This window comes from Scyliorhinus torazame, chromosome 4, assembly GCF_047496885.1.
Source record: "Scyliorhinus torazame isolate Kashiwa2021f chromosome 4, sScyTor2.1, whole genome shotgun sequence".
Taxonomy (NCBI): Eukaryota; Metazoa; Chordata; class Chondrichthyes; order Carcharhiniformes; family Scyliorhinidae; genus Scyliorhinus; species Scyliorhinus torazame.
In genome coordinates this window covers 26091624-26117172 of record NC_092710.1, presented here as the reverse complement: position 1 = coordinate 26117172, position 25549 = coordinate 26091624, and the positions used below count along the sequence as shown (strand labels likewise).

The following is a 25549-nucleotide window of genomic DNA, read 5'->3' as shown; positions in this document are numbered from 1 at the left end:
CTCAGCACTGACCCTCTGACAGTGCAGCACTCCCTCAGTACTGACCCTCTGACAGTGCAGCACTCCCTCAGTACTGACCCTCTGACAGGGCAGCTCTCCCTCATTACTGACCCTCTAACAGTGCGGCACTCCCTCAGTACTGACCCTCTATCAGTGCAGCACTCCCTCATAACTGACCCTCTGACTGTGCTGCACTCCCTCAGTACTGACCCTCTGACAGTGCGGCACTCCCTCAGTACTGACCCTCTGACAGTGCAGCACTCCCTCAGTACTGAAACTCTGACAGTGCAGCACTCCCTCAGTACTGACCCTCTGACAGTGCAGCACTCCCTCAGTACTGACCCTCTGACAGTGCAGCACTCCCTCAGTACTGACCCTCTGACACTGCAGCACTCCCTCAGTACTGCCCCTCTGACACTGCAGCACTCCCTCAGTACTGACCCCCTGACAGTGCGGCACTCCCTCAGTACTGACCCTCTGACAGTGCAGGACTCCCTCAGTACTGACCCTCTGATAGTGCAGCAATCCCTCAGTACTGACCCTCTGACAGTGCAGCACTCCCTCAGTACTGACCCTCTGACAATGCAGCATCCCTCAGGACTGACCCTCTGACAGTGCAGCACTCCCTCAGTACTGACCCTCTGACAGTGCAGCACACCCTCAGTACTGACCCTCTGACAGTGCAGCACTCCCTCAGTACTGACCCTCTGAAAATGCAGCACTCCCACAGTACTGACCCTCTGACAGTGCAGCACTCCCTCAGTACTGACACTCTGACAGTGCAGCACTCCCTCAGCACTGACTCCCTGACAGTGCAGCACTCCCTCAGTACTGACCCTGTGGCAGTGCAGCACTCCCTCAGTACTGACCCTCTGACAGTGCAGCACTCCCTCAGTACTGACCCTCTGATAGTGCAGCAATCACTCAGTACTGACCCTCTGACAGTGCAGCACTCCCTCAGTACTGACACTGACAGTGCAGCACTCCCTCAGTACTGACCCTCTGACAGTGCAGCATCCCTCAGTACTGACCCTCTGACAGTGCAGCACTCCCTCAGTACTGACCCTCTGACAGTGCAGCACACCCTCAGTACCGACCCTCTGACAGTGCAGCACTCCCTCAGTACTGACCCTCTGACAGTGCAGCACTCCCTCAGTACTGACCCTCTGACAGTGCAGCACTCCCTCAGTACTGACCCTCTGACAGTGCTGCACTCCCTCAGTACTGACCCTCTGACACTGCAGCACTCCCTCAGTACAGCCCCTCTGACACTGCAGCACTCCCTCAGTACTGACCCCCTGACAGTGCGGCACTCCCTCAGTACTGACCCTCTGACAGTGCAGGACTCCCTCAGTACTGACCCTCTGATAGTGCAGCAATCCCTCAGTACTGACCCTCTGACAGTGCAGCACTCCCTCAGTACTGACCCTCTGACAGTGCAGCACTCCCTCAGTACTGACCCTCTGACAGTGCAGCACACCCTCAGTACTGACCCTCTGACAGTGCAGCACTCCCTCAGTACTGACCCTCTGACAGTGCAGCACTCCCTCAGTACTGACCCTCTGACAGTGCAGCACTCCCTCAGTACTGACCCTCTGACAGTGCAGCACTCCCTCAGTACTGACCCTCTGACACTGGAGCACTCCCTCAGTACTGACCCCCTGACAGTGCGGCACTCCCTCAGTACTGACCCTCTGACAGTGCAGCACTCCCTCAGCACTGACCATCTGAAAGTGCAGCACTCCCACAGTACTGACCCTCTGACAGTGCAGCACTCCCTCAGTACTGACCCTCTGATAGTGCAGCACTCCCTCAGTACTGACCCTCTGACAGTGCAGCACTCCCTCAGTACTGACCCTCTGATAGTGCTGCAATCCCTCAGTACTGACCCTCTGACAGTGCAGCACTCCCTCAGTACTGACCCTCTGACAGTGCAGCACTCCCTCAGTACTGACCCTCTGACAGTGCAGCACTCCCTCAATACTGACCCTCTGACAGGGCAGCACTCCCTCAGTACTGACCCTCTGACAATGCAGCACTCCCTCAGTACTGACCCTCTGACAGTGCAGCACTCCCTCAGTACTGACCCTCTGACAGTGCGGCACTCCCTCAGCACTGACCCTCTGACAGTGCAGCACTCCCTCAGTACTGACCCTCTGACAGTGCGGCACTCCCTCAGTACTGACCCTCTGACTGTGCAGCACTCCCTCAGTACTGACCCTCTGACAGTGCAGCACTCCCTCAGTACTGACCCTCTGACAGTGCAGCACTCCCTCAGTACTGACCCGCTAACAGTGCAGCACTCCCTCAGTACTGACCCTCTGACAGTGCAGCACTCCCTCAGTACTGACCCTCTGACAGTGCAGCACTCCCTCAGTACTGACCCTCTGACAGTGCAGCACTCACTCACTACTGACCCTCTGACAGTGCAGCACTCCCTCAGTACTGACCCTCTGATAGTGCAGCAATCCCTCAGTACTGACACTCTGACAGTGCAGCACTCCCTCAGTACTGACCCTCTGACAGTGCAGCACTCCCTCAGTACTGACCCTCTGACAATGCAGCACTCCCTCAGTACTGACCCTCTGACAATGCAGCACTCCCTCAGTACTGACCCTCAGACAGTGCAGCACTCCCTCAGTACTGACCCTCTGACAGTGCAGCACTCCTTCAGTACTGACCCTCAGACAGTGCAGCACTCCCTCAGTACTGGAGGAAGTCCTTTAAAAGGTTCAGAGACGCTGGCAGAGATTAAAAAGAGAATAGTAGACATTTCAGGTCAGTGAAGGCAAATATTTGGGATTTAAGTGGAGTCCAAAGGCAAGGTAGAAGATAAGGAAAAATCCTCACCGAAGAATGTTGCAGAATTGATGTGATTTCTGGGCATGGTAAATTACTCTGCAGCTTATCGCTAATTCGACAACTACATTAGCGCCACTACATCTCCTTTTAACCAGCACCTACATCGGCATTGGATACACCCACCTCGAGAAGCATTCCACCAGGTGAACTAGGCCCCACTGTCGTCCAGCTTGTTGGCTCATTGGGACAGATTATTTTGACCGATGAAGCTTCGCCCTATGGGACGGGGACGGTCCTGCCAGCCACAGCAAACCTTTTGCATCCACGGGAAGACACGGCTGTCCATGAACGGGCCGCACATGTTGCACGTGTGAAATTATGAGGGGCATTGAGAATCCTCGAAGGCCACCTTGCGAAACCCTGAGGGACACTTTCGGCATTCGTTGGCCTTCAACCGGATGGGCCGCTGAGCCCCCAATTGGCTGGACTCCTCCCTTTCTGCAACACCACCCCTGTCGTTACCACTGGGGCGGGGGGGGGGGGGGGTGGGGAGGGCTCACGCCAGCAGAGCCGCTGATGGGCCGCTGCCTTTCCTCCTCGGATAGGCCTGGTGTTCTCTGATTTGGCTGGGAGGCCGGGCCTGAGGCAAACCGCTCGAAAGGAAAACCGGAATGGTCGGGAATGACGTGTTCGGCGGGTCGGTTAGACGTGGGCTGCACTCGATGCAGGGAAGCTGGAAACCGACCTCTAACAGTGGAGAAAATCCAACACTGTTTTATTCAACGATAGAACTGATATACATATTCAGCTGTGGGGCGACACTAGGCTGAACTGACTGGAGACCTTGTAGTAGCCTGACCAGACTTACTAGCTACCGCATGGTGTTTGCACTGTGCTAGCTCGTGGACCCTGACTGTCTCAGTGGCTGGGTCCCGAGACAGCGAGAAACCTAGTGCCCACTGGCTTTATAGTGGGAGTGTCCTATCTGGTGATTGGCTGCCCTGTGTTGTGTGCTTACTGGTCATCCTGTGTGTCAATCACTGCCTGTCTGCATCTCATTATATACATGAGTGGATATTATGACAGGGAACCCTGGATACCTGGGAAAACTGTGGGGAAACCCGGTCCTGTGTCGGACCCGGCGGACTTACGAGGGAAGCGGCTGTGGAAGCGCGTTGACCATATCAGGAGCAGGGAGACCCCAGCCCCGACGATCGGGCAGGTGGATCCGGTGGGCACTCCCACTGGCCCTTCAATGCAGCCTGACCCAACGGAACCAATCAGGGAAAACCACCAGGCCTAGGAAGGCACCTGATGGACTAACCTTGTGAAGGAGTGTGCCGTACTAACCCCCTTAATGTTCTACCGCCATTGTCCATAGTTAACTGTCAATGTCCCGCGTCGTGGGAATTAAGGGGCAGCATGGCCCCTTTAAGGGGAGGCTTTTCGCAAGGCTCGTGACCCGTGGGACCCAGACTAGTGGGGAAAAAGCACAGGGCTCTGGGAGCAGGGTCCCTGGGCAGAGTGGACCCGGGAGCCAAAGCGTAAAGGCTTGTATGATATACCTCTGTGCCTGTGTATAATTAAACCATACTGTTGTTCCAGTAAACCTCTCTGTTATAGGGGAAACCTCCACAGTGGTACCTTGTGCAACAATCTTCAGCCCGAAGTGCTGAGTGGGTCTATCTCGGTCCCCTGTGGAGGTCCCCAGTATCACAGATGTTCGTCCTCAGCCAATACCATAGAACATCGGACAGTACAGCACAGAACAGGCCCTTCGGCCCTCGATGTTGTGCCGAGCCTTGTCCTAAACCAAGATCAAGCTATCCCACTCCCTGTCATTCCGGTGTGCTCCATGTGCCTATCCAATAACCGCTTGAAAGTTCCTGAAGTGTCCGACTCCACTATCACAGCAGGCAGTCCATTCCACACCCTAACCACTCTCCGAGTAAAGAACCTACCTCGGACATCCCTCCTGTATCTCCCACCCCGAAACTTATAGTTATGCCCCCTTGTAACAGCTACATCCACCCGAGGAAATAGTCTCTGAATGTCCACTCTATCTATCCCCCTCATTATCTTATACACCTCTATTAAGTCGCCTCTCATCCTCCTTCGCTCCAAAGAGAAAAGCCCTCGCTCCCTCAACCTTTCCTCATAAGACCTACCCTCCAATCCAGGCAGCATCCTGATTAATCTCCTTTGCACCCTTTCCAATGCTTCCACATCCTTCCTATAGTGAGGTGACCAGAACTGCACACAATACTCCAAATGTGGTCTCACCAGGGTCCTGTACAGTTGGAGCATAACCCGGCGGCTCTTAAACTCAAGCCCCCTGTTAATAAACGCTAACACACTAGAGGCCTTCGTCACGGCTCTATCCACTTGAGTGGCAACCTTTAGAGATCTGTGGACATGAACCCCAAGATCTCTCTGTTCCTCCACATTCCTCAGAACCCTGCCGTTGACCCTGTGATCCGCATTCACATTTGTCCGACCAAAATGAATCACCTCGCACTTATCAGGGTTAAACTCCATCTGCCCAGCTCTGCATCTTCTCAATGTCTCTTTGCAGCCTACAACACTATCCACCAATCTTGGTGTCATCAGCAAATTTACTGACCCACCCTTCAGCCCCCTCCTCCAAGTCATTCACTCCACGGCGGCTGACGGCACTGGATACTGCAAAGGCGTTATGGGCCCTGACGATATATCGGAATTGTACTGCAGATCCAGAACTCGTCAGAGGACCGTCTGGGAAGAGACAGTTACAGAGACAGGAAAACGTTTGTTGCAGGAGGAACCTGAAGAAGCCATCGTCTTGTACACGCTGTGCATGAGGGTGGAATGGAATCACGGAGGGTTAGAATATCGAACAGCAAACCAGGAGGCCGTTCAGCCCATCGTTTCCAAGGTGAATCTTTGTCAGATCAATCCCGGTGTTTTCCCCCCACGCACACCGGCAGTCCCTTATCTCGTTTCACAGTGAATCCAGTTCAATTACTAACTAGCGTCCAGCACGCTCTCAGCTGGCCCCTCCCACATCCGAAGGGCCCGCCCCCCCCCCCCCCCCCCCCCGGAAAATAAAACCTTCCCCTCGCGTGCTCTTTGATCCCGCTGCCAAGAACGTTAAATGGGTACCCTCTGCTTCGCAACACTTGGGAACGCGGTTCCTCCTGAACTCCACAGTCCAGACCCCTGGAGATTTTGAACACCCCCTGAGGCGGGAGCAGAAACAGTCCACTCGGCCCATCGAGTCTGCAGCGCCGTTCAATGGGATCGCGGCTGACCTGACGCGATAATCCTCAACTCCACTTCCCCACTTTATCCCCGTTTCCCTTGATCGCCTCACTGATTAAAAATTTGTCTCTCTCTGGGCCTTGGACACGCTGAGCGGCCCAGCCTCCACAGCGCTCGGCGGGAAGGGATTCCGCGGATTCATTTGTTGCCCCTCTCCACCCCCACCCCCCACCCCCACTCTCCACCCCCCCCCCCCCCTCCCACTCCCACTATACCCAGAAGGAACAACATCCCTGCATTCAGCGATGGACAGGGGTCTCCACCATGACAGGTCCGTCTACCGGACCTCAACAGTGTCAGACCCCCCCACCTCAACACTGTGAGACCCACCCCCCACCTCAACAGTGTCAGACCCCCCCACCTCAACACTGTGAGACTCACCCCCACCTCAACACTGTGAGACCCACCCCCCACCTCAACAGTGTCAGACCCCCCCACCTCAACACTGTGAGACTCACCCCCACCTCAACACTGTGAGACCCACCCCCACCTCAACACTGTGAGACCCACCCCCACCTCAACACTGTGAGACCCACCCCCCACCTCAACAGTGTCAGACCCCCCCCACCTCAACAGTGTCAGACCCACCCCCACCTCAACAGTGTCAGACCCCCCCACCTCAACAGTGTCAGACCCCCCCACCTCAACACTGTGAGACCCACCCCCCACCTCAACAGTGTCAGACCCCCCCACCTCAACACTGTGAGACTCACCCCCACCTCAACACTGTGAGACCCACCCCCCACCTCAACAGTGTCAGACCCCCCCACCTCAACACTGTGAGACTCACCCCCACCTCAACACTGTGAGACCCACCCCCACCTCAACACTGTGAGACCCACCCCCACCTCAACACTGTGAGACCCACCCCCCACCTCAACAGTGTCAGACCCCCCCCACCTCAACAGTGTCAGACCCACCCCCACCTCAACAGTGTCAGACCCCCCCACCTCAACAGTGTCAGACCCCCCCACCTCAACACTGTGAGACCCACCCCCCACCTCAACAGTGTCAGACCCACCCCCACCTCAACAGTGTCAGACCCCCCACCTCAACACTGTGAGACCCACCCCCCACCTCAACAGTGTCAGACTCACCCCCCACCTCAACAGTGTCAGACCCCCCCCACCTCAACACTGTGAGACCCACCCCCCACCTCAACAGTGTCAGACCCCCCCACCTCAACACTGTGAGACTCACCCCCACCTCAACAGTGTCAGACCCCCCCACCTCAACACTGTGAGACCCACCCCCACCTCAACAGTGTCAGACCCCCCCCCACCACAACAGTGTCAGACCCACCCACCCCACCTCAACAGTGTCAGACCCCCCCCACCTCAACACTGTGAGACCCACCCCCACCTCAACAGTGTCAGAACCCCCACCTCAACACTGTGAGACCCCCCCCACCTCAACAGTGTCAGACCCCCCCACCTCAACACTGTGAGACCCACCCCCACCTCAACAGTGTCAGACCCCCCCACCTCAACACTGTGAGACCCACCCCCACCTCAACAGTGTCAGACCCCCCCACCTCAACACTGTGAGACCCACCCCCACCTCAACAGTGTCAGACCCACCCCCACCTCAACAGTGTCAGACCCCCCCACCTCAACACTGTGAGACCCACCCCCACCTCAACAGTGTCAGACCCCCCCACCTCAACACTGTGAGACCCACCCCCACCTCAACAGTGTCAGACCCCCCCCCACCACAACAGTGTCAGATCCACCCACCCCACCTCAACAGTGTCAGACCCCCCCACCTCAACACTGTGAGACCCACCCCCACCTCAACAGTGTCAGAACCCCCACCTCAACACTGTGAGACCCACCCCCACCTCAACACTGTGAGACCCACCCCCACCTCAACAGTGTCAGACCCACCCCCCACCTCAACACTGTGAGACCCACCCCCCACCTCAACAGTGTCAGACCCACCCCCACCTCAACACTGTGAGACCCACCCCCACCTCAACAGTGTCAGACCCCCCCACCTCAACACTGTGAGACCCACCCCCACCTCAACAGTGTCAGACCCCCCCACCTCAACACTGTGAGACCCACCCCCACCTCAACAGTGTCAGACCCACCCCCACCTCAACAGTGTCAGACCCCCCCACCTCAACACTGTGAGACCCACCCCCACCTCAACAGTGTCAGACCCCCCCACCTCAACACTGTGAGACCCACCCCCACCTCAACAGTGTCAGACCCCCCACCTCAACACTGTGAGACCCACCCCCACCTCAACAGTGTCAGACCCCCCCACCTCAACACTGTGAGACCCACCCCCACCTCAACAGTGTCAGACCCCCCCACCTCAACACTGTGAGACCCACCCCCACCTCAACAGTGTCAGACCCACCCCCACCTCAACAGTGTCAGACCCCCCCACCTCAACACTGTGAGACCCACCCCCACCTCAACAGTGTCAGACCCCCCCACCTCAACACTGTGAGACCCACCCCCACCTCAACAGTGTCAGACCCACCCCCCACCTCAACACTGTGAGACCCACCCCCACCTCAACACTGGGAGAGCCCCCCCACCTCAACAGTGTCAGACCCACCCCCACCTCAACACTGTGAGACCCACCCCCACCTCAACAGTGTCAGACCCACCCCCACCTCAACAGTGTCAGACCCACCCCCACCTCAACACTGTGAGACCCACCCCCCACCTCAACACTGTGAGACCCACCCCCACCTCAACACTGGGAGAGCCCCCCCACACCTCAACACTGTGAGACCCACCCCCACCTCATCACTGTGAGACCCCCCCCGCCTCAACAGTGTCAGACCCCCCCACCTCAACACTGTGAGACCCACCCCCACCTCAACAGTGTCAGACCCACCCCCACCTCAACACTGTGAGACCCCCCCACCTCGACAGTGTCAGACCCCCCCCCACCTCAACACGGTGAGACCCCCCCACCACAACAGTGTCAGACCCCCCCCACCTCAACAGTTTCAGACCCCCCCCACCTCAACAGTGTCAGACCCCCCCCACCTCAACAGTGTCAGACCCACCCCCACCTCAACAGTGTGAGACCCCCCCACCTCAACAGTGTCAGACCCCCCCCACCTTAACACTGTCAGTCCCACCCCCCCACCACAACAGTGTCAGACTCCCCCACCTCAACAGAGTCAGACCCACCCCCCCACCTCAACAGTGCCAGACCCCCCCCACCTTAACACTGTCAGTCCCACCCTCCCACCTCAACAGTGTCAGACCCACCCCCCCACCTCAACAGTGTCAGACCCCCCCCACCACAACAGTGTCAGACCCCCCCCACCTCAACAGTGTCAGACCCACCCACCCCACCTCAACAGTGTCAGACCCCCCCACCTCAACACAATGAGACCCCCCCACCTCAACAGTGTCAGGCCCCCCCCACCCCAACAGTGTCAGACGCCCCCCCCACCTCAACAGGGTGAGATCCCCCCTCCACCTCAACAGTTTCAGACCCCCCCCACCCCAACAGTGTCAGACCCCCCACCTCAACAGTTTCAGACCCCCCCCACCTCAACAGTGTCAGACCCCCCCACCTCAACAGTTTCAGACCCCCCCCCACCTCAACAGTGTCAGACCCACCCCCACCACCTCAACAATGTCAGACCCACCACCCCCCTCCCCACCTCAACACTGTGAGACCCCCCCACCTCACAGTGTCAGGCCCCCCCCCACCTCAACAGTGTCAGACCCCCCCCCACCTCAGCAGTGTCAGACCCCCCCCACCTCAACAGAGTCAGACCCCCCCCCCCACCTCAACAGTGTCAGACCCCCCCACCTCAACAGTGTCAGACCCCCCCACCCCAACAGTGTCAGGCCCACCCCCACCACCTCACCAGTGCCAGACCCACCCCCACCTCAACAGTGTCAGACCCCCCCCCCACCTCAACAGTGTCAGACACACCCCCACCAACTCAACTCTGTCAGACCCACCACCCCCCTCCCCACCTCAACACTGTGAGACCCCCCCACCTCACAGTGTCAGGCCCACCCCCCCCCCCACCTCAACAGTGTCAGACCCCCCCCACCTCACAGTGTCAGGCCCCCCCCCACCCCAACAGTGTCAGACGCCCCCCCCCACCTCAACAGGGTGAGATCCCCCCTCCACCTCAACAGTGTCAGACCCCCCCACCTCAACAGTGTCAGACCCCCCCACCTCAACAGTGTCAGACCCCCCCTCCACCTCAACAGTTTCAGACCCCCCCCACCCCAACAGTGTCAGACCCCCCACCTCAACAGTTTCAGACCCCCCCCACCTCAACAGTGTCAGACCCCCCCACCTCAACAGTTTCAGACCCCCCCACCTCACAGTGTCAGGCCCACCCCCCCACCTCAACAGTGTCAGACCCCCCCCCACCTCAACAGTGTCAGACCCCCCCCCCACCTCAACAGTGTCACACCCCCCCCACCTCAACAGGGTGAGATTCCCCCTCCACCTCAACAGTGTCAGACCCCCCCACCTCAACAGTGTCAGACCCCCCCACCAATCAACTGTGTCAGACCCCCCCACCTCAACAGTGTCAGACCCCCCCCTCCACCTCAACAGTTTCAGACCCCCCCACCTCAACAGTGTCAGGCCCACCCCCCCACCTCAACAGTGTCAGGCCCAGCCCCGCCACCTCACCAGTGTCAGGCCCACCCCCACATCAACAGTGCCAGACCCACCCCCACCTCAACAGTGTCAGACCCACCCCCACCTCAACAGTGTCAGACCCCCCCACCTCAACACTGTGAGACCCACCCCCCACCTCAACAGTGTCAGACCCACCCCCACCTCAACAGTGTCACACCCCCCCCACCTCAACACTGTGAGACCCACCCCCCACCTCAACAGTGTCAGACCCCCCACCTCAACAGTGTCAGACCCCCCCCCCCCCACCTCAACAGTGTCACACCCCCCCCACCTCAACAGGGTGAGATTCCCCCTCCACCTCAACAGTGTCAGACCCCCCCACCTCAACAGTGTCAGACACCCCACCAATCAACTGTGTCAGACCCCCCCACCTCAACAGTGTCAGACCCCCCCCTCCACCTCAACAGTTTCAGACCCCCCCACCTCAACAGTGTCAGGCCCACCCCCCCACCTCAACAGTGTCAGGCCCAGCCCCGCCACCTCAACAGTGTCAGGCCCACCCCCCCACCTCAACAGTGTCAGGCCCACCCCCACCTCACCAGTGTCAGGCCCACCCCCACCTCAACAGTGTCAGGCCCACCCCCACCTCAACAGTGTCAGGCCCACCCCCACCTCAACAGTGTCAGGCCCACCCCCCCACCTCAACAGTGTCAGGCCCAGCCCCGCCACCTCACCAGTGTCAGGCCCACCCCCACCTCACCAGTGTCAGGCCCACCCCCACATCAACAGTGCCAGACCCACCCCCACCTCAACAGTGTCAGACCCACCCCCACCTCAACAGTGTCAGACCCCCCCACCTCAACACTGTGAGACCCACCCCCACCTCAACAGTGTCAGACCCCCCCACCTCAACACTGTGAGACCCACCCCCCACCTCAACAGTGTCAGACCCCCCACCTCAACATTGTGAGACCCACCCCCACCTCAACAGTGTCAGACCCACCCCCACCTCAACAGTGTCAGACCCACCCCCACCTCAACACTGTGAGACCCACCCCCACCTCAACAGTGTCAGACCCCCCCACCTCAACACTGTGAGACCCACCCCCACCTCAACAGTGTCAGACCCCCCCACCTCAACACTGTGAGACCCCCCCCACCTCAACAGTGTCAGACCCACCCCCACCTCAACACTGTGAGACCCACCCCCACCTCAACAGTGTCAGAACCCCCCCACCTCAACACTGTGAGACCCACCCCCACCTCAACACTGTGAGACCACCCCACCTCAACAGTGTCAGGCCCCCCCCCCACCTCAACAGGGTGAGATCCCCCCTCCACCTCAACAGTGTCAGACCCCCCCACCTCAACAGTGTCAGACCCACCCCCCACCTCAACAGTGTCAGACCCACCCCCACCTCAACACTGTGTGACCCACCCCCACCTCAACAGTGTCAGACCCACCCCCACCTCAACGCTGTGTGACCCCCCCACACCTCAACAGTGTCAGACCCCCCCCCACCTCAACAGTGTCAGACCCCCCCCACCTCAACGCTGTGAGACCCCCCCCCCACCTCAACAGTGTCAGACCCCCCCCACCTCAACAGTGTCAGACCCACCCCCACCTCAACAGTGTCAGACCCCCCCACACCTCAACAGTGTCAGACCCCCCCCCACCTCAACAGTGTCAGACCCCCCCCCACCTCAACGCTGTGAGACCCCCCCCCCACCTCAACAGTGTCAGACCCCCCCCACCTCAACAGTGTCAGACCCACCCCCACCTCAACAGTGTCAGACCCCCCCCCACCTCAACAGTGTCAAACCCACCCCCACCTCAACAGTGTCAGACCCACCCCCCCACCTCAACGCTGTGAGACCCCCCTACCTCAACAGTGTCAGACCCACCCCCACCTCAACAGTGTCAGACCCACCCCCTCCACCTCAACAGTGTCAGACCCCCCTCCCACCTCAACGCTGTGAGACCCCCCCACCTCAACAGTGTCAGACCCCCCCACCTCAACACTGTGAGACCCACCCCCCACCTCAACAGTGTCAGACCCCCCCACCTCAACACTGTGAGACCCACCCCCACCTCAACAGTGTCAGACCCCCCCACCTCAACAGTGTCAGACCCCCCCACCTCAACAGTGTCAGACCGTCCCCCACCTCAACAGTGTCAGACGAACCCCCTTCACCTCAAGAGTATCAGACCCACCCCCTCCACCTCAACAGTGTCAGATCCCCCCCCATCTCAACAGGGTGAGACCCCCCCCCACCTCAACACTGTCAGACCCCCCCACCTCAACAGTGTCAGACCCACCCCCCCACCTCAACACTGTCGGACCCACCCCCCACCTCAACAGTGTCAGACCCACCCCCCCACCTCAACACTGGGAGAGCCCACCCCCACCTCAACAGTGTCAGACCCACCCCCCCACCTCAACACTGTCAGACCCACCCCCCACCTCAACAGTGTCAGACCCACCCCCCCACCTCAACAGTGTCAGACCCACCCCCACCACTTCAACACTGTGAGACCCCCCCACCTCAACAGTGTCAGACCCCCCACCTCAACAGTGCCAGACGCCCCCCCCACCTTAGCACTGTCAGTCCAACCCCCCCCCACCTCAACAGTGTCAGACCGCCCCCCCCACCTCAACACAATGAGACCCCCCCCCCCACATCAACACTGTCAGACCCACCACCCCCCTCCCCACCTCAACACGGTGAGACCCCCCCACCTCACAGTGTCAGGCCCCCCCCACCTCACAGTGTCAGACACCCCCACCCACCTCAACAGTGTGAGACATCCCCACCTCAAAGGTGTCAAACCCACCACACACCCCCACCTCAACACTGTGAGACCCCCCCACAGCCCAACAGTGTCAGACCCACCCCCTCCACCTCAATAGTGTCAGACTCTCCCCCCACCTCAACAGGGTGCGACCCCCCCCCACCTCAACAGTGTCAGACCCACCCCCACCTCAACAGTGTCAGACCCCCCCTCCACCTCAACAGTTTCAGACCCCCCCACCTCAACAGTGTCAGACCCCCCCCACCTCAACAGTGTCAAAACCCACCCCCTCCACCTAAACAGTGTCAGATCCCCCCCCCCCACCTCAACAGTGTCAGACCCACCCCCACCTCAACACTGTGAGACCCCCCCCCACCTCAACAGTGTCAGACCCCCCACACCTCAACACTGTGAGACCCCCCCCACCTCAACAGGGGGAGTGGGCCGAGGTGGGGGTTCTCTTTGGAGGGACGGTGCAGGTTCGATGGATCAAATGGCCTCCTTCTGCACTGTACGGATTCTCTGGTTTCTTCCCCTCACTCCTTTGGTCAGCATTCTGCAGAGTTTGTTCCCTCCGGGATACCCTGGCCCACTCCTCCATCGCCCCGAATACCTCGCCCCACGGCACCTTCTCATGCAATCGCAGAAGGTGTATCACCAGCTCTTTTCCCTCCTCCCTGCTCACCAGCCCAGAGCCTAAACAATCTTTCCAAGTTTGGCAGCTCTTCACGTGCACCTCCTTCAATCTGGTCTATTGCATTTGCTGCTCCCAGTACGGTCTACCCTACATTGGCGACACTAAAAGCAGATTGAACATAGAACATTACAGCGCAGTACAGGCCCTTCGGCCCTCGATGTTGCGCCGACCTGTGAAACCACTCTAAAGCCAATCTACACTATTCCCTTTTCGTCCATATGTCTATCCAATGACCATTTGAATGCCCTTCGTGTTGGCGAGTCCACTACAGTTGCAGGCAGGGCATTCCACGCCCTTACTACTCTCTGAGTAAAGAACCTACCTCTGACATCTGTCTTATATCTATCTCCCCTCAATTTAAAGCTATGTCCCCTCGTGCTAGACATCACCATCCGAGGAAAAAGGCTTTCACTGTCCACCCTATCCAATCCTCTGATCATCTTGTATGCCTCAATTAAGTCACCTCTTAACCTTCTCTCTAACGAAAACAGCCTCAAGTCCCTCAGCCTTTCCTCATAAGATCTTCCCAAATTTAATTTAGTTGTTCGCCAGATCTTGGTAGAAAGTTAGAGGGCTGGCAGGGAAGGGAGTGCAATGTTCCTCCTGCAGGATGTTTGAGGTGAGGGATGCCGTTAGTGTCCCTGCTGATTTTACCTGCAGGAAGTGCTGCCATCTCCAGCTCCTCCAAGACCGAGTTAGGGAACTGGAGCTGGAGTTGGAAGAACTTCGGATCATTCGGGAGGCAGAGGGGGTCATAGATAGCAGCTTCAGGGAATTAGTTACACCAAAGATTGGAGATAGATGGGTAACTGTAAGAGGGACTGGGAAAAAGCAGTCAGTGCAGGGATCCCCTGCGGTCGTTCCCCTGAGAAACAAGTATACCGCTTTGGATACTTGTGGGGGGGGGACTTACCAGGGGTAAGCCATGGGGTACGGGCCTCTGGCACGGAGTCTGTCCCTGTTGTTCAGAAGGGAAGGGGGGAGAGGAGCAGAGCATTAGTAATTGGGGACTCGATAGTCAGGGGCACAGATAGGAGATTTTGTGGGAGCGTGAGAGACTCACGTTTGGTATGTTGCCTCCCAGGTGCAAGGGTACGTGATGTCTCGGATCGTGTTTTCCGGGTCCTTAAGGGGAGGGGGAGCAGCCCCAAGTCGTGGTCCACATTGGCACTAACGACATAGGTAGGAAAGGGGATAAGGATGTCAGGCAGGCTTTCAGGGAGCTAGGATGGAAGCTCAGAACTAGAACAAACAGAGTTGTTATCTCTGGGTTGTTGCCCGTGCCACGTGATAGTGAGATGAGGAATAGGGAGAGAGAGCAATTAAACACGTGGCTACAGGGATGGTGCAGGCGGGAGGGATTCAGATTTCTGGATAACTGGGGCTCTTTCTGGGGAAGGTGGGACCTCTACAGACAGGATGGTCTACATCTGAACCTGAGGGGCACAAATATCCTGGGGGGGAGATTTGTTAGTGCTCTTTGGGGGGTTTAAACTAATGCAGCAGGGGCATGGGAACCTGGATTGTAGTTTTAGGGTAAGGGAGAATGAGAGTATAGAGGTCAGGAGCACAGATTTGATGTCGCAGGAGGGGGCCAGTGTTCAGGTAGGTGGTTTGAAGTGTGTCTACTTCAATGCCAGGAGTATACGAAATAAGGTAGGGGAACTGGCAGCATGGGTTGGTACCTGGGACTTCGATGTTGTGGCCATTTCGGAGACATGGATAGAGCAGGGACAGGAATGGATGTTGCAGGTTCCGGGGTTTAGGTGTTTTAGTAAGCTCAGAGAAGGAGGCAAAAGAGGGGGAGGTGTGGCGCTGCTAGTCAAGAGCAGTATTACGGTGGCTGAGAGGATGCTAGATGGCGACTCATCTTCCGAGGTAGTATGGGCTGAGGTTAGAAACATGAAAGGAGAGGTCACACTGTTGGGAGTCTTCTATAGGCCTCCAAATAGTTCTAGGGATGTAGAGGAAAGGATGGCGAGGATGATCCTGGATAAGAGCAAAAGTAACAGGGTAGTTATTATGGGAGACTTTAACTTTCCAAATATTGACTGGAAAAGATATAGTTCGAGTACATTAGATGGGTCGTTTTTTGTACAGTGTTTGCAGGAGGGTTTCCTGACACAGTTTGTTGACAGGCCAACAAGAGGCGAGGCCACGTTGGATTTTGTTTTGGGTAATGAACCAGGCCAGGTGTTGGATTTGGAGGTAGGAGAGCACTTTGGGGACAGTGACCACAATTCGGTGACGTTTACGTTAATGATGGAAAGGGATAAGTATACACCGCAGGGCAAGAGTTATAGCTGGGGGAAGGGCAATTATGATGCCATGAGACGTGACTTGGGGGGGATAAGGTGGAGAAGTAGGCTGCAAGTGTTGGGCACACTGGATAAGTGGAGCTTGTTCAAGGATCAGCTACTGCGTGTTCTTGATAATTATGTACCGGTCAGGCAGGGAGGAAGGTGCCGAGCGAGGGAACCATGGTTTACCAAAGAAGTGGAATCTCTTGTTAAGAGGAAGAAGGAGGCCTATGTGAAGATGAGGTGTGAAGTTTCAGTTGGGGCGATGGATAGTTACAAGGTAGCGAGGAAGGATCTAAAGAGAGAGCTAAGACGAGCAAGGAGGGGACATGAGAAGTATTTGGCAGGAAGGATCAAGGAAAACCCAAAAGCTTTCTATAGGTATGTCAGGAATAAGCGAATGACTAGGGAAAGAGTAGGACCAGTCAAGGACAGTGGTGGGAAGTTGTGTGTGGAGTCTGAAGAGATAGGCGAGATACTAAATGAATATTTTTCGTCAGTATTCACTCAGGAAAAAGATAATGTTGTGGAGGAGAATGCTGAGCCCCAGGCTAATAGATTAGATGGCATTGAGGTACGTAGGGAAGATGTGTTGGCAATTCTGGACAGGCTGAAAATAGATAAGTCCCCGGGACCTGATGGGATTTATCCTAGGATTCTCTGGGAGGCCAAGGAAGAGATTGCTGGACCTTTGGCTTTGATTTTTATGTCATCATTGGCTACAGGAATAGTGCCAGAGGACTGGAGGATAGCAAATGTGGTCCCTTTGTTCAAAAAGGGGAGCAGAGACAACCCCGGCAACTATAGACCGGTGAGCCTCACGTCTGTAGTGGGTAAAGTCTTGGAGGGCATTATAAGAGACAAGATTTATAATCATCGAGATAGGAATAATATGATCAGGGATAGTCAGCATGGCTTTGTGAAGGGTAGGTCATGCCTCACAAACCTTATCGAGTTCTTTGAGAAGGTGACTGAACAGGTAGACGAGGGTAGAGCAGTTGATGTGGTGTATATGGATTTCAGTAAAGCGTTTGATAAGGTTCCCCACGGTAGGCTATTGCAGAAAATACGGAGGCTGGGGATTGAGGGTGATTTAGAGATATGGATCAGAAATTGGCTAGCTGAAAGAAGACAGAGGGTGGTGGTTGATGGGAAATGTTCAGAATGGAGTTCAGTCACAAGTGGAGTACCACAAGGATCTGTTCTGGGGCCGTTGCTGTTTGTCATTTTTATCAATGACCTAGAGGAAGGCGCAGAAGGGTGGGTGAGTAAATTTGCAGACGATACTAAAGTCGGTGGTGTTGTCGATAGTGTGGAAGGATGTAGCAGGTTACAGAGGGATATAGATAAGCTGCAGAGCTGGGCTGAGAGGTGGCAAATGGAGTTTAATGTAGAGAAGTGTGAGGTGATTCACTTTGGAAGGAATAACAGGAATGCGGAATATTTGGCTAATGGTAAAGTTCTTGAAAGTGTGGATGAGCAGAGGGATCTAGGTGTCCATGTACATAGATCCCTGAAAGTTGCCACCCAGGTTGATAGGGTTGTGAAGAAGGCCTATGGAGTGTTGGCCTTTATTGGTAGAGGGATTGAGTTCCGGAGTCAGGAGGTCATGTCGCAGCTGTACAGAACTCTGGTACGGCCGCATTTGGAGTATTGCGTACAGTTCTGGTCACCGCATTATAGGAAGGACGTGGAGGCTTTGGAGCGGGTGCAGAGGAGATTTACCAGGATGTTGCCTGGTATGGAGGGAAAATCTTATGAGGAAAGGCTGATGGACTTGAGGTTGTTTTCGTTGGAGAGAAGAAGGTTAAGAGGAGACTTAATAGAGGCATACAAAATGATCAGGGGGTTGGATAGGGTGGACAGTGAGAGCCTTCTCCCGCGGATGGAAATGGCTGGCACGAGGGGACATAGCTTTAAACTGAGGGGTAATAGATATAGGACAGAGGTCAGAGGTAGGTTCTTTACGCAAAGAGTAGTGAAGCCGTGGAATGCCCTACCTGCAACAGTAGTGAACTCGCCAACATTGAGGGCATTTAAAAGTTTATTGGATAAACATATGGATGATAATGGCATAGTGTAGGTTAGATGGCTTTTGTTTCGGTGCAACATCGTGGGCCGAAGGGCCTGTACTGCGCTGTATTGTTCTATGTTCAATGTTCTATGCTCCCTCCATACCAGGAAACATTCTGCTAAGTCTCCTCTGCACCCTTTCCAATGCTTCCACATCCTTCCTATAATGTGGCGACCAGAATTGCACGCAATACTCCAAATGCGGCCGCACCAGAGTTTTGTACAGCTGCAACATGACCTCATGGCTCTGAAACTCAATCCCTCTACCAATAAAAGCTAACACACCGTACGCCTTCTTAACAACCCTATCAAGCTGGGTGGTAACTTTCAGGGATCTATGTACATTGACACCGAGATCTCTCTGCTCATCCACACTGCCAAGAATCTTACCATTAGCCCAGTACTCTGTATTCCTGTTACTCCTTCCAAAATGAATCACCTCACACTTTTCTGCATTAAACTCCATTTGCCACCTCTCAGCCCAGCTCTGCAGCTTATCTATATCCCTCTGTAACCTGCAACATCCTCCCGCAATGTCCACAACTCCACCTATTTTAGTGTCATCCGCAAATTTACTCACCCATCCTTCTACGCCCTCCTCCAGGTCACTTATAAAAATGACAAACAGCAATGGCCCCAAAACAGATCCTTGTGGTACACCACTAGTAACTGAACTCCAGGCTGAACATTTCCCATCAACCACCACCCTCTGTCTTCTTACAGCTAGCCAATTTCTGATCCAAACCGCTAAATCACCCTCAATCCCATACCTCCGTATTTTCTGCAATAGCCTACCATGGGGAACCTTATCAAACGCTTTACTGAAATCCATATGCACCACATCAACTGCTTTACTCATCCACCTGTTTGGTCACCTTCTCAAACAATTCAATAAGGTTTGTGAGGCACGACCTACCCTTCACAAAACCGTGTTGGCTATCCCTAATCAAATTATTCCTTTCTAGATGATTATAAATCCTATCTCTTATAATCCTTTCAAAAACTTTGCCCACAACAGAAGTAAGGCTCACTTGTCTATAGTTACCGGGGTTGTCTCTACTCCCCTTCTTGAACAAGGGGACAACATTTGCCATCCTCCAGTCTTCTGGCGCTATTCCTGTAGACAATGACGACATGAATATCAAAGCCAAAGGCTCTGCAATCTCCTCCCTGGCTTCCCAGAGAATCCGAAGTTAAATCCCATCCGGCCCAGGGGACTTATCTATTTTCACACTTTCCAGAATTGCTAACACCTCCTCCTTATGAACCTCAATCCCTTGTAGTCTAGTAGCCTGTATCTCAGTATTCTCCTCGACAACGTTGTCTTTTTCCTGTGTGAATACTGATAAAAATATTCATTTCGCGCCTCTCCTATCTCCTCAGACTCCATGCACAACTTCCCACTACTGTCCTTGACTGGCCCTACTCTTACCCTAGTCATTCTTTTATTCCTGACTTACCTATAGAAAGCTTTAGACTTTTCCTTGATTCTACCTGCCAAAGACTTCTCATGTCCCCTCCTGGCTCTTCTTAGCTCTCTCTTTAGGTCCTTCCTAGCTAACTTGTAACTCTCAGGTGCTGTAACTGAACCTTCATGTCTCATCTTTACATAAGCTTCCTTCTTCCTCTTGACAAGTGATTCAACTACTTTTGTAAACCACGGTTCCCTTGCTCGACCACTTCCTCCCTGCCTGACAGGTACATACTTATCAAGGACACGCAGTAGCTGTTCCTTGAACAAGCTCCACATTTCAATTGTGCCCATCCCCCGCAGTTTCCTTCCCCATCCTATGCATCCTGAGTCTTGCCTCATCACATCATAATTGCCTTTCCCCCAGATATAACTCTTGCCCTGCGGTATATACCTATCCCTTTCCATCACTAAAGTAAACGTAACCGAATTGTTGTCACTATCACCAAAGTGCTCACCTACTTCCAAATCTAACACCTGTCCTGGTTCATTACCAAGTACCAAATCCAATGTGGCCTCGCCTCTTGTTGGCCTGTCTACATACTGTGTCAGGAAGCCCTCCTGCACACTTTGGACAAAAACGGACCCATCTAAAGTACTCGAACTATAGCGTTTCCAGTCAATATTTGGAAAGTTAAAGTCCCCCATAACAACTACCCTGTTACTTTCGCTCCTATCCAGAATCATCTTTGCAATCCTCTCCTCTACATCTCTGGAACTTTTCGGAGGCCTATAGAAAACCCCTAACAGGGTGACCTCTCCTATCCTGTTTCTAACCTCAGCCCATACTACCTCAGTAGACAAGTCCTCATCAAACGTCCTTTCTGCCACCGTACTACTGTCCTTGACTAACAATGCCACCCCTCCCCCTCTTTTACCACCTTCCCTGAGCTTACTGAAATATCTAAACCCCGGAATCTGCAACAACCATTCCTGTCCCTGCTCTATCCATGTCTCCGAAATGGCCACAACATCGAAGTCCCAGGTACCAGCTCATGCTGCAAGTTCACCCACCTTATTCTGGATGCTCCTGGCGTTGAAGTAGACACACTTCAAACCACCTTCCTGCCTGCCGGTACACTCCTGCAACTTTGAAACCTTACTCATGACCTCCCTACTCTCAGCCTCCTATATACTGGAGCTACAATTCAGGTTCCCAAGCCCCTGCTGAATTAGTTTAAACCATCCCGAAGAGCATCTGCAAATTTCCCCCCCAGGATATTAGTACCCCTCTGGTCCAGGTGTAGACCATCCCGTTTGTAGAGGTCCCATCGGCCCCAGAATGAGCCCCAATTATCCAGAAATCTGAAACCCTCCCTCCTGCACCATCCCTGTAGCCACGTGTTGAACTCCTCTCTCTCCCTATTCCTCGTCTCGCAAGCATGTGGAAGGGGTAGCAACCCAGAGATAATAACTGTTTGTTCTCGCTGTAAGATTCCACCCTGGCTCCCTAAATTCCTGCCTTACATCCCCATCCTTTTTCCTACCTATGTCGTTGGTACCTATGTGGACCACGACTAGGTGCTGATCCCCCTCCCCCTTAAGGATCCCGAAAACATGATCCGAGACATCACGGACCCTGGCACCTGGGAGGCAACACACCAACCGCGGGTCTCTCTCGTTCCCACAGAATCTCCTATCTGTCCCCCTAAGTGTGGAGTCCCCAACGACTAATGCTCTACTCCTCTCCCCCCTTCTGGGTGACCGCTTTGCAGAACACCTCTGGCCTGTCTACGAGCAGGATCCAGACCTTCCTGTCGCTGTCATTTTAACTCACCGTCTACTCTCACACCCACATGTCCGTCCTCAGCCTGCTGCAATACAAACAAAGAACAAAGAAATGTACAGCACAGGAACAGGCCCTTCGGCCCTCCAAGCCCGTGCCGACCATGCTGCCCGACTAAACTACAATCTTCTACACTTCCTGGGTCCGTATCCCTCTATTCCCATCCTATTCATATATTTGTCAAGATGCCCCTTAAATGTCCCTATCGTCCCTGCTTCCACTACCTCCTCCGGTAGTGAGTTCCAGGCACCCACTACCCTCTGCGTAAAAAACTTGCCTCGTACATCTACTCTAAACCTTGCCCCTCTCACCTTAAACCTATGCCCCCTAGTAATTGACCCCTCTACCCTGGGGAAAAGCCTCTGACTATCCACTCTGTCTATGCCCCTCATAATTTTGTAGACCTCTATCAGGTCTCCCCTCAACCTCCTTTGTTCCAGTGAGAACAAACCGAGTTTATTCAACCGCTCCTCATAGCTAATGCCCTCCATACCAGGCAACATCCTGATAAATCTCTTCTGCACCCTCTCTGAAGCCTCCACATCCTTCTGGTAGTGTAGCACCAGAATTGAACACTATACTCCAAGTATGGCCTAACTAAGGTTCTATACAGCTGCAACATGACTTGCCAATTCTTATACTCAATGCCACGGCCAATGAAGGCAAGCATGCCGTATGCCTTCTTGACTACCTTCTCCACCTGTGTTGCCCCTTTCAATGACCTGTGGACCTGTACTCCTAGATCTCTTTGACTGTCAATACTCTTGAGGGTTCTACCATTCACTGTATATTCCCTACCTGCATTAGACCTTCCAAAATGCATTACCTCACATTTGTCCGGATTAAACTCCATCTGCCATCTCTCCACCCAAGTCTCCAAACAATCTAAATCCTGCTGTATCCTCTGACAGTCCTCATCGCTATACGCAATTCCACCAACCTTTGTGTCGTCTGCAAACTTACTAATCAGACCAGTTTTACATTTTCCTCCAAATCATTTATATATACTACAAACAGCAAAGGTCCCAGCACTGATCCCTGTGGAACACCACTGGTCACAGCCCTCCAAATAGAAAAGCATCCTTCCATTGCTACTCTCTGCCTTCTATGACGTAGCCAGTTCTGTATCCACCTTGCCAGCTCACCCCTGATCCAGGTTCCAGGTAGAGATAGAGAACCTAGTGGAGTGGTGCAGCGAGAACAATCTCTCCCTCAATGCCAGCAAAACTAAAGAGCTGGTCATTGACTTCAGGAAGCAAAGTACTGTACACACCCCTGTCAGCATCAACGGGGCCGAGGTGGAGATGGTTAGCAGTTTCAAATTCCTAGGGGTGCACATCTCCAAAAATCTGTCCTGGTCCACCCACGTCAACGCTACCACCAAGAAAGCACAACAGCGCCTATACTTCCTCAGGAAACTAAGGAAATTCGGCATGTCCACATTAACCCTTACCAACTTTTACAGGTGCACCATAGAAAGCATCCTATCGGGCTGCATCACAGCCTGGTATGGCAACTGCTCGGCCCAGGACCGCAAGCAACTTCAGAGAGTCGTGAACACCACCCAGTCCATCACACGAACCTGCCTCCCATCCATTGACTCCATCTACACCTCCCGCTGCCTGGGGAAAGCGGGCAGCATAATCAAAGATCCCTCCCACCCGGCTTACTCACTCTTCCAACTTCTTCCATCGGGCAGGAGATACAGAAGTCTGAGAACACGCACGAACAGACTCAAAAACAGCTTCTTCCCCGCTGTTCCCAGACTCCTAAACGACCCTCTTACGTACTGATCTGATCTCTCCACACATCTTCTCTAATGAGCAACGCTACACTGCAAATGCTTCACCCGGTGTCTATGTGTTTACATTGTGTATTTATGTATGGCCAATGTTTTTCATCCATGGAACGATCTGTGTGGACTGTACCCGGAACAATGCTTTTCACTGACAATGCGGTACACGTGACAATAAATCAAATCTAAAACTCAAGCCCAGCGCAACTGGAGAAACAGCACCTCATCTTTCTGGGCAGCACGGTTGCACAGTGGTTAGCACAATTGCTTCCCAGTTCCAGGGTCCCAGGTTCGATTCCCGGCTTGGGTCACTGTCTGTGCGGAGTCTGCACGTCCTCCCCGTGTGTGCGTGGGTTTCCTCCGGGTGCTCCGGTTTCCTCCCCACAGTCCAAAGATGCGCGGGTTAGGTGGATTGGGCCGCGGTAAATTGTCCCTTAGTGTCCAAAGGGGTTGGGTGGGGTTACTGGGCTAGGGTGGAGGTGTGGGCTTGGGTAGGGTGCTCTTTCCAAGAGCCGGTGCAGACTCGATGGGCTGAATGGCCTCCTCCTGCTCCTATTTATTGTGGCCCTATGAGACCCGCTTTCTCCCATTCTCTCCACCTTCCCTCAATTTCCTGGCCCCGTTCCGATAAATCTCCGCCCCCCCCCCCCTCTCTCTCTCTCGGGGCCTCCTTGTCTTGGCTAAAGTCAGAGCAGGACCCGGACACGGGTGTCCCACGTGGGCCTCGGCCCATCCCGCGCTTGTTCAGATCGACGTTGGATGGGGGGGGGTGGGGGGGGGCACAGACCGAGAAGGAAGGTAGAGAAAGCCTTACCTGATCTGCTCCGAAGGGAGTGATGTTGGACTTGACGCAGCCCACGGCCAGCCCGATGATGACCAGGCCTGTGTAGACGAAGCCCCTGCAGTAGTCCCCGCCCGTGCCTGCCTGCTCCCCCGACGCCGCCGGCCCCGAGGCGTTCCAGCGGGCACCCGGCCCACCCCACCCCGCCTCGCCGCCTGTCCGGTTGCCGCAGACGATGGCCCGGGTCCTGGGCTCGGCGGTGAGCAGCAGGAACAGCATGCCGCCCAGGTAGAGGAGGAGGCCGGCCGCGATGGTGCGGAAGCGGCCCAGCTGGGCGTCGGCCAGCCAGCCGCCGAATGGCGAGACCAGGTAGGCGGCCCCGGTGAAGACTAGGCTGGCCCTGGTGGCGCTCGGGCCTTCCCAGCCCAAGACCGAGCCGTTGAGGTAGAGCACCAGGTTCCCCACCACCGCGTAGAAGGCCAACCGCTCCAGGGCCTCCACCAACAGGATGGCTCCGCAAGCCAGCCTGCGGCCTGCGAAGGCCGAGGGGGCCTTCGCCCCCCTACCCCCTAGGAGGGGCCTTCTCTCTCCTCGGTGATCCATCCGTAAGTCTCCCCCTCTCTCTCTCTAACACTTTCTCTCTATCTCTCTCTCTCTCCCTCTCCTCCAGCCGTCCGTAAGCTCTCCTCTCCGATGTGTCCCTGACGCATTTCTCTTCTTAATTAAGCTTCTTTCAGTCATAGCTTCCTCTTTCTCACCAGCTATTTCTCTCGAATCTCGTCACATGGGCCCGACCACATTCAGGAGGGTGGTCCATCTGCGAGAGACAGGCGGCGAGATTGAGAGTCAAAGAGAGAGAGTCACAGAGAGAGACAGAGAGAGAGTCACAGAGAGAGACAGAGAGAGAGAGACAGGGAGAGAGAGGCAGAGAGAGAGAGTCAGAGAGAGACACAGAGAGAGAGTCACAGAGAGAGACAGAGTCAGAGAGAGAGACAGGGAGAGAGAGGCAGAGAGAGAGAGTCAGAGAGAGACACAGGGAGAGAGTCACAGAGAGAGAGAGTCAGAGAGAGACAGAGAGTCACAGAGAAAGACAGAGTCAGAGAGAGAGACAGGGAGAGAGAGGCAGAGAGAGAGAGTCAGAGAGAGAGAGAGAGTCAGAGAGA

At 55.1% G+C, this 25549-nt stretch overlaps 1 protein-coding gene across 1 annotated transcript in view; it reads right to left on the bottom strand.

Moving 5' to 3' along the window:
* The window catches only part of LOC140411299 (solute carrier family 15 member 4-like), an 82036-nt gene extending 56986 nt beyond the window's left edge, over positions 1–25050 (bottom strand). Inside the window, exon 1 of the mRNA XM_072500421.1 lies at positions 24420–25050. Within this exon, the coding sequence (XP_072356522.1) occupies positions 24420–24989 (570 nt within the window). The 5' untranslated portion in view covers positions 24990–25050. The remainder of the gene's footprint in view (positions 1–24419) is intronic.
* Positions 25051–25549: the final 499 nt, after the last annotated feature.